This window comes from Phaethon lepturus, unplaced genomic scaffold, assembly GCF_000687285.1.
Source record: "Phaethon lepturus isolate BGI_N335 unplaced genomic scaffold, ASM68728v1 scaffold54395, whole genome shotgun sequence".
NCBI lineage: Eukaryota > Metazoa > Chordata > Aves > Phaethontiformes > Phaethontidae > Phaethon > Phaethon lepturus.
In genome coordinates, this window is record NW_010539502.1 from 13,225 (window position 1) to 22,824 (window position 9,600).

Here is a 9,600-nt window from a genome sequence, read left to right on the forward strand (position 1 = left end):
AATCTCTGGATCACAGCTCTTTCTGGAGCAGCTCTGTAGCCGTGCTATGCTGCAGGACTTGTCAGCTCCTCATCACTCTTACTAAATGGGGACATTTTATGAAAAGCTATTCTGAAGTTGCAATTTATTGCACAGTGATAGCTGGAGCATTAGGAGCTGGAGAAATCTCTAATTTCATTGCTTTACTGGACTCTTGGGAGTTTTCTTAATATACATTACACAGAGGAAGCAAATGTCCCTCTGAACATTTCTGAGGTGCTGAAAGTATTTAGGATTACTGTGTTAAGAACCTCACAGGTTAAGTGATACAATTCCTTAAGGTTTTGGGTTTGGCTTCTGAAAATGCTTGAAAGTGAATGTTTTGACTAACTGGGCCATATTTCCATCATTGTTACTCCAAGTTCTTCCCCTGCCATAAAACACCACCTTTCGGGACTGCATCCAAATATCATCATTTACATCAAGTTACCTTCAGAAAAAGTTTGAAGCCACTCATTTTGTCCTGACCCTTTTAGGCATTCCCTTCTCACCTGCACATCCCACCCCACCTCCCTTCATCTCTTCTGTTAAAGAAGAGGGGCAAAAGATTCTGTCTGTCATTGTGTGCAGCAACGTGACACACAAGCCACAAGAACTGAACAGCAAATGAAGAACATTTGCTAGATTACCTTAATTACAGGATGATACTTCTGCGCTGACTGGGCTAACGAGAGTGCCACCTGCCTCTCAACATGGCAGAACCTCTCCTAGGCTGTAATTTGTCAGTCGCTGTGTGTACAGTGTTATGTGGCCTGTGTTCATAACCTGTTGCGCAGACCCTCCCTGCCTCCCCTTAAGTGGAAACCTAACTGCTTTGCTGTGCCAGTACAACCTATACTACTGCAGGTCAGCGTCGCTTTTAAGTTGCTCCTCATCATTTACAAGTTGCTCCTGTCCTTCTTCCATTCCCAAATAACTAACAAGTCACATGGACAGGCCAAAAAAAAGGAGAAAAAGAAACCCAACCATATTTTAGGGAGCTAATGAGAATGGAGTAAATCCTAACTGGGGGCTACCTGAGACCGAATGGGTTTTGTAGTGGAGAACTTCATCCCCTGGAAGTAGTTCTACACTTGGTAGCTGCAAAACTTTTTCCACTCCCACTTCAGGAGTAACTTTCATGCCTCAGAAGTCCTCTGTAGACTAAGACGCCCACCGCACTGCGTCCCCATGCAATGCACCTTCATGTCTCCAGGTGAAAGATGCTAAGTAATACCACCTAATCCCACCAACTCCCGAACAGACCTTGAACATTCCCTCCTCTTGCTCTGTGCCATCACACACTGGCCCCACCTTTCCACTAGAGCGAGCTCCCTGGCACAGGTGTAGCACCTTTCTTAACCCAAACACTAATCACACTCCAAAATGCTACTAATACTGTACATCGAACAGCAAGCAACACAAATCTAAGAAAAATGCCCAGGGGGAGAGTTACTCCTAACCTGCAGCAGGATGATACCAGGGGTCCACACTGGGACCAGGACTGTTTTACATCTTCAGCAATGACAAAGACAGCAGGATCGAGTGCACCCTCAGCAAGTTTGCCAACAACATCAAGCTGAGTGGTGTGGCCAAAACACCTGAGGGATGGGATGCCATTCAGAGGCACCTGGACAAGCTTGAGGAATGGGCCCCTGTGAACCTCATGAGGTTCAACAAGGCAAAGTGCAGGGTCCTGCACCTGGGTCGCGACAACCCCTGGTATCAGCACAGGCTGGGGGTGAAGGGATGAAGAGCAGCCCTGCCAAGAAGGATTTGGGGTACTGGTGGATGAAAAGCTGGACGTGAGCCGCAATGTGCGCTTGCAGCCAAGAAGGCCAACTGTGTCCTGGGCTGCCCCCAAAGCAGTGTGGCCAGCAGGGCGAGGGAGGGGATTCTGCCCCTCTGCTCTGCTCTGAGGAGACCCCCCTGCAGTGCTGCGGCCAGCTCTGGAGCCCTTGGCACAGGAGAGACATGGACCTGTTGGAGCGGGGCCAGAGGAGGCCCCAGCAACGCTCCGAGGGCTGTAACAGCTCTGCTGGGAGGACAGGCTGGGAGTGCTGGGGGGGCTCAGCCTGGAGCAGAGAAGGCTCCGGGGAGACCTTCCTGCAGCTGCCAGGGCTTAAAGGGGCTGATAAGAAAGATGGGGACAGACTTTTTAGCAGGGCCTGTAGCGATAAGACAAGGGGTAATGGTTTTAAACTAAAAGAGGGCAGATTTAGACTAGATGTAAGGAAGAAATTTTTCACACTGAGGGTGGTGAAACCCTGGCCCAGGTTGCCCAGAGACGTGGTCGATGCCCCATCCCTGGAAACATCCCAGGTCAGGTTGGACGGGGCTCTGAGCAACCTGCTCTAGCTGAAGGTGTCCCTGCCCACGGCAGGGGTTTGGACTAGATGGCCTTGAAGGGTCCCTTTCAACCCAAAGATTCTATGATTCTGTGACTCTGTGAGGCTTGCAGAAAAGCATGGTTATGAGTGAATATATGGAAGGATATATCCAAATGCATTAAATTAATGTTTCCTGACATTAATAATTTTTCAGTGTGAAGCAAAGTAGGTCAGATAATGGTGTTACAGGCTTTTGAGGAACAGACTATTGCTGAAATTTAAATCTCACCTCCTGTCCTGTTGCTGCCTCCATATCAAGGAACAGATCGAGCAGAGATCGGACTAAGCGGGCTGCCTTTGCTTTGCTGATAGAGTTCAAGAAGGGTCGAACATACTTCAGAAGTCCTCCCAGCTCTGTATACAAGAAAAATCAAATAATGAAATAAAACCACAGAGCCAAAAGTTACACGGCAGTTGGAGTACCTGACACGTCTATACACCGCAGTATTTATTACACCAAACATTTTATAAGCAGTCTCGCAACATCACTTACAGGAAAATAGCGATAAACGTCACATGAAGGAATGCCTTGCAGTAAACACAGGGACTGGCAAAGGTGACTGCTGGGCTCCAGTCTTAGCCGCACAGCATACGTTTCCCGTTACTTCAGTTCACCCAATTATAACACCATTTGTAACTACACTTGCCTCAGGCAAGTTTTAAAAATGTAAGCATCTGCTAAATGCTTTGAGATTTTTCTATAAAACAGGCAATGGAGTTTATAGGTTAAGGATGTTTTTATTAACTCACAGTTTGACATTTTAATCTGCCATACCTAGCTAACCACAGAAAGTCAGATACACCCCACGTTCCACTGCTAAAAAAATGACATTTCTTAACACTTCAACTACCCACATTACACAATTAGCTCTTCTAGATTTCTGTTTCTACTAGTCTCCTTACTACTTTGCAGTTACAAAGCTGGTCTCAAGCTCACAAAGGAAAAGTCTTTCTTTATGAAGAAATACACTAAAAACATCAATCCTACAGAGCAGAGGAATGCGGCAGTCAGTGTCATAGCCGTTTCTGGACTCAGTGTTCGCGGAAGCAGAAGGGAGTTCCTTGTTGGAATTGCACAGCACAAGTTACAAGTCTTCTCCTGGGATAAACGACACACGGCTACCAGGCCAGGTTGCTGTGATGGCTGTTTACAGCCGGGGGAAGACGATACTTCCAGCAGACCAGCACCGTGCCAGCGCAGGGTTCAGCACTGACTCATGAACTGGTGGGATCATACACTGAAATCGCAGCTTATTTGCCCCAGAATTTTAAGTCTCACCCAAACATCAGCCAGATCTTACACTACCATGTTTACAAGATTTGATAGCAAAAAAAAAAAAAAAACCACAAAACACCACCACCACAACAACAAAACACCGAAACAAACCCTCTAATGAGTAGTTTGGAAATCTTCAATATACTTTATACCAAACTGGTATCAGAATCAAAACTAAAGTAAGAGACTAATCTAATTTTATTTCAATTAGTTGAACAGAGGACCATCAGCAGAACTTCAGTTTGGGAGGATTGCAATAAAAACAGTTGAAAACAAGGTTTCTTTCATATTTCATTTAGCAGGAATACAAAAGAATTGTTATAAGAACATCTTAATATCTAAAAATTATTCCTTATATTTCTTGCTTTTTCAACCTATTTATTTTAAAAGTTTAATCAAGCCTGATACAACTCATTTCTTACACTGTCAGGAAGTGGAACTCACAGTGTGTTCCAATCCAACTGCTCACGGTGATGTACTGACATTTTTATACATCTGGAAGCACAGTTTTAGAACAAATAAAACTTATCTTCAGTGCACCCTGAATCCTTAGAGAAGCCTTATTTTCCAAACAGCAGTGCATCAAATTGTGACTCTTTCTTCAACGAACGACTCGGCTTTTGTACAGGGAACAAAACAAGACGCTATGACTGCCATGCCTAAGATTTCGTAGAAGTTTTACCTTCTCTCTGCCTGGGAACAAATGGGCAGGTTTTTCTAGAATTGAGGTACAGCTACTTTAATGCCTAAGATCAAGCCCCACTGACTCACAGTTTCAATCAGTGCTCAGCCTTTACTCAACAAGAAACTGTTACCTACAGGCCCATGGCAGATGGTGACTTTACCCACAGCGCCGTCGTCCCGAGGACCACTCGGTCTGCAATACCACCCATGGACGCAAATCCCGATCATTTTAATCAAACACTGCAGTTTCACATACAGTAAGCAAACTACCACAAAAGACAGCAGTCAGCTGCTTCCAACACATCAGTTTTGCACAGAGCTACTCCCAAGCGTCCCTCCTCTCGATGCAAGCTGGGAAAGGTAGGCTCTGGATCACCTCGTTGGGCTCGGAAGAGAAGCAGCACTAAAGCTGGTTCTTGTGCTCTTCCCTGATGCAGTTAACACGAGCACTTGAAAACACCACACTTAACACAGGGAGCAAGTCTGCTTCTCATCAGGTCACAGCACTGTATCCTTAGCTTTAGGCTCCGTAACTAAGAATTGGCCAGTCTTTCAGTCTGTCTTATCAAGGAAGCACAACTCTGAGATCCATCCTTCATACCGTGCATTGCTGCTTCTCAGCACCAACTGAATCATGTTTTTAGTGCACAACACACTCTTCCACATGGGAAAGGAAGGGAAAAAAAAAAAAAAAAATCACACGAAATATACTGCAGTACTTATCTTTCCATTGACTTGTTCAACAGTTGCCTGAGAATTCACTAGAAAGTAGATTTGAACTCAACAAATAGAATATATCTGTACATTTTGCAAACTACACATTTAGACATGCAAGCTCAAAGTTCCCATAGAAATTTCTCTTTCCTACCAATGTAACTGTCAACTATTTTTAGGATTTTTTGGGTTTTTTAAGTAAATGCAATGCTTGGTAAAGGGGTGATTGACAGCTCTGGAGAAGTGATGAGCAGAAGCTCTGGAAAATGAAATCTGCTGCTCATCCTCAGACAGAGTGCTTCCACCAGCTAACATGTCACAGACCTGAATTCCTGATCCAAGTTATTCCAATCCTATAGTTTTAAGCACTGTCCTAAAAAAAAGTAATCAGTTCAATCCTTAATCTCTATCAAGCAAATAAAGAGGGTCATTTGTTTTGTTCTGTTTTTTAAAACAAAGCCATAGTTCACTAGAGGTTAGTCCTCTACAAACTACAGATTCATTTCACGCTCTCAGCCAGTCAGCAGCACAGCAGTTCTAACTTTCAAACCTCACCAAACTGCAGCTGATTTTTTTCCCAAGGCTGCAGCTCGCTTGAAAGTAGCCAAAAGCCACTGCAACACCTCAAATCTGTCAAAGAAATTCCACTAGCTACCACTGAAATGCACGGTCTCAGTAATTTCCTCGTTAGGTTAAGCGGCACCAGCTTCACTCCCATTGGAGATGAAGATCTGCGTGTCTGCCTGGTGCTAGCATCTTTGTGAACAGTTGTACCTGGTGAAGATGTCACTGACCCTGACTGCTTGTCACTCCTACTAGTCTACTTCACCCTAGAAAGCAGACAGAAAAGGTGACCGTGTCTTTACCATGGGACTAGCACATCTCTAAGCTACGGTATCCCCTTTCTTCACCCCCCAACTTCACCACAAATCTCCAGAAACCACAACCTGGTGGTCTCACTCTGACCTACACATTCACGACTGGCTTCTTAATGTTGCCAATTCATTTTCTTCTATTCAGAATATAGTTGCTCTGCAGTTTAGTGTTGCCTTTAACACATTTCAAATACGTTTTCACATTTGCACCTTCATAAACCTGGTTTTGATGAGTTAACATTGCCGTTTTCAATTACTTAGCCTTACCCTTAAAAAAAACTATAGCCACCTAACTAAAACTATAGCCAACTAACCTAAAAACTATAGCTATGGCTAACTAGCCACCCTCTGAGAACACACTGAAGTTCTTTATATTCGTCTAAGACTTCAGCTTAAACTCAAAACGACTCCAAGTTCTGCAGCGATAAGGAGGCCATCATGCACCTAATAACTCTTCTCTCAGGCTTATGCACACCAGCAGTACATCCACACATTTACTTAAGGAGATTCTTGTGACAATTTCCCCCTTTTTAGCCCAAACACACACCCCTCCTTGGTGCTGGAGCAAAGCCATGTTTAGTTACCTCTGCAGAAGCAAACACCAGAGTGCAAAGAGCACCCATACAGGACAGACACCTACACCTAAGTTAATTGACTTGAAGTCCTTTAATATTCAATTAAAGAAACGGACACTGGTACAGCAGGCTTCGTTTGTCCTGCTCCAAATTCTTACTGTAGGAAAAGATGAATTGTGTGCTGGAAGGACTTATTTTTCTCCACTAACTAAAAAAGCAATCCACGCTAGGAAATCAGACATGGACACCTATAGTTAGGTGAGATGAATAGCACCTTTGTTTCCAGCACTGCTCTCAGTGCAAGTAATCTACTTTGTCACAAGCTCTGTTCAACTGCAAATCACAGTAGGATCAGTGTCCAGAATGCTCAAACACAATTAGACATGGGTAGATCAGTTAAATGGCCAAGTCAAAACAGATGTTTACACAGACTGGACAGTAGGACACCAAGCGTGCGTTTCAGAATAAACATAAAACAGCGATCTTGATCAGCCGTGATCTGAGACCTCATACTGCTTTCCATGAACTACTCTGACATCAGGTCTGGCATCCCAGTCAAATTCCAGTTTGATTAAACCTCCTGCTGGCCTGTTTTCCCCAACCAGTTTCAGACTGTTAAAAGCACACATGCTTCACTTCACATTCTCAATTATTGTTGTGCGCAGTTAGAAAACATATATATGGCTATACCATGGCCAACTGTCTGCCGCAGACAGAACGCTCTTCACACAGACGTGGTGTATCAGCTCCTAAAACGCTTGAGGTGAAAGGGACTCCAGAACAGGCAAGAGCATTCTTCAGCAAAAGAAAAAAAACTAAACCGCCAAGTACAAAATAACAAGCACGTTGCCTTGAGCTTCCCAGGAAACAGAAGACATGAACAGATTCAAATCAAAAATCATTGAATAGAGAACTTTACTCTATTTGTGTCCGTTCACACGTTCACAATAGAAGGACTGTCAAGTCTCGCTCTTGTGTGGAGCTGGGCAAGGATTTTCTGATGTCATGTTTCGGAAGATAAATCAATTGAGAAAGAAGCTGCTGGTGAAAAAGGACTTTTTGGGACAAACTTGCCAATTTGAAACAAGGCTCTGAAATTATTAAAAACAAGAGAAACTTCTCATCTCAAACATGAGAACTTAACAAAACTTTAGTCACTTGTACTAAAATGGCCACATGCCAAAGGGTCATAAACTAAACTGTCCAACACATCAGCAATCTTTTGGCATACTGGGCCAAGTAACATGTGATTAATATTTTATGTTGTTTATCTAGTTTTTTAGTTTCTGTCCTGTCTCTGAGGGAACATTCCCTGTCAAAAACTGCTTTTACTTCTATCCCATGAAATAAGGAGATTAAATTCATTGGAACATATGTATCTCTTACCCATTACCTCAGTTACTTATTTCAGGCTCACCTTCTGCCTGCCCAGTCTTGGCCAAAAGTGACCCCAGTTCCAGGATGCTCTGCTCTTTGACTTGCACTGCTTCTTCATCATTTTCCTGGACATCGCGTTTCACTAGAAAAAAGTAGAAAAGTTACCTTTAACGCTATTTCAGTTAGAAGAAAATCATTACTAGTCAGCTCCTGGAAAGGCACCAAGAAAAGTAACTGTTGTAACAGGCAACAGTGAATTCAGCCTGGCCTGTGAGGTCTGGAAAACAGACTTTAAAAGTTTAAATGCATGGCTTATACGGAGTGCTTCATCTATACTTCATGAAGGCTTTAATCCAGCTGATAGATGCAACTGCATGCTCCAACTTGAATATAATTTAAGTTTTGAAGTATGCTCATTAAGCTTGTCCAGCTGTTCAAGTTTCATTTAAAAACACCACCATATAACAGACCCTCTCCCACTGAAGCCACAAAACCAAATAAAAGAAATATAATGGGATTTCCAGGGTTGGGTATTCTGGTATTGGGATTTCTGATGTTGCCGCTTTGCGTATTAAGTTGCGATCCCGTGGTCAAAACGTAGCATAAGAACAACATTGGCTCGGTGAGCTGGGTACGTCTGCCCTCTTGGCTCAGGAGCAGATCAGGTCTTAAAACTGCTGGAGTCAGTGCTCCTTCCCACACGGAACTCCAACAACCTAATGGTACACAGCGTGACGAATGTGGGTAACTCTGGCTCTGAAGTACTCAGAAGGGTCAAATGACTTACAGCAGTACCAAACCCGTGTTTACACAATATCAGTTTCATATAAGTTACCCACAAAACAGTACACTTTCTTCACTGCCACCAGCTACCATGTAAATATTCATCTCCACCATCCCCTGCGCCGATGAGTTCATCCAACTTCCACACAAACAAAGCCAAAATCCACTGTCCAGCTCTACAGAGGGAACCAAAACCCTCCACGCTGCCCCTAAGCACAGACTATGGCTTTCAGTCCTCATAATCTAACACGTGTGTTGTCAAAAGCAAAGTAACTTCGCTCTCGAGGAGAAAAGCATCACAGCAACGCTCTCTGGACTGTTCCTGCTTACACCAACTGGCAACATAAGCTGTTACACCTGACTGAGCCCGACCCAACAGAAAGTTGTAGGTGTGTTGACAGGTTTGAGAACACCAACTACCAATTAACCAGAGAAACACTGAGAGGAATGAGCAACTTTTAGAAAACCACACAGCAATTCCAATGGCAAGGTCTAACACGACACCAGGAAACATTTATTTGCCCGACACAGTAGGGTGACAGCAGGTCACAGCATCTTTTCAGAAATCACCATACATTATGAGAATTTAAATTATTCTTTTATAAACCTGTTTTGAAGTTACCCCCTCTCCCTGCCCTGTCCACCTGACGCCCAAATAAAGAGGGATATCCACATGATGCCTACAAATCACTTCACAGCACCAACATCTTCTTGGCACTGCTAAATGTCCGGGACAGCTCGGCAAGGTACCTGCTGCCAACAGCATCTGTCGTCAAACAAGCAGAAGTTAAAACTCCAGACTCAGCGCACACAAAAACTCCTCAAACTTTCTGTGTACTGCTTCGATGGTAATTTAAATAGCTGGTGTTTTTTAGCGTTATCAGAGGAACTACCACTTCCAGCAGAGC

At 43.8% G+C, this 9,600-nt stretch overlaps 1 protein-coding gene across 1 annotated transcript in view; it reads right to left on the reverse strand.

The window, feature by feature from the left end:
* PSMD11 (proteasome (prosome, macropain) 26S subunit, non-ATPase, 11) overlaps positions 1-8,524 on the reverse strand; it is a 19,172-nt gene extending 10,648 nt beyond the window's left edge. Inside the window, 5 exon segments of the mRNA XM_010287128.1 lie at positions 2,638-2,762; positions 7,950-8,051; positions 8,281-8,292; positions 8,376-8,445; positions 8,447-8,524. Coding sequence (XP_010285430.1) covers positions 2,638-2,762; positions 7,950-8,051; positions 8,281-8,292; positions 8,376-8,445; positions 8,447-8,524 — 387 coding nt within the window.
* Between the last annotated feature and the right edge of the window lie 1,076 nt (positions 8,525-9,600).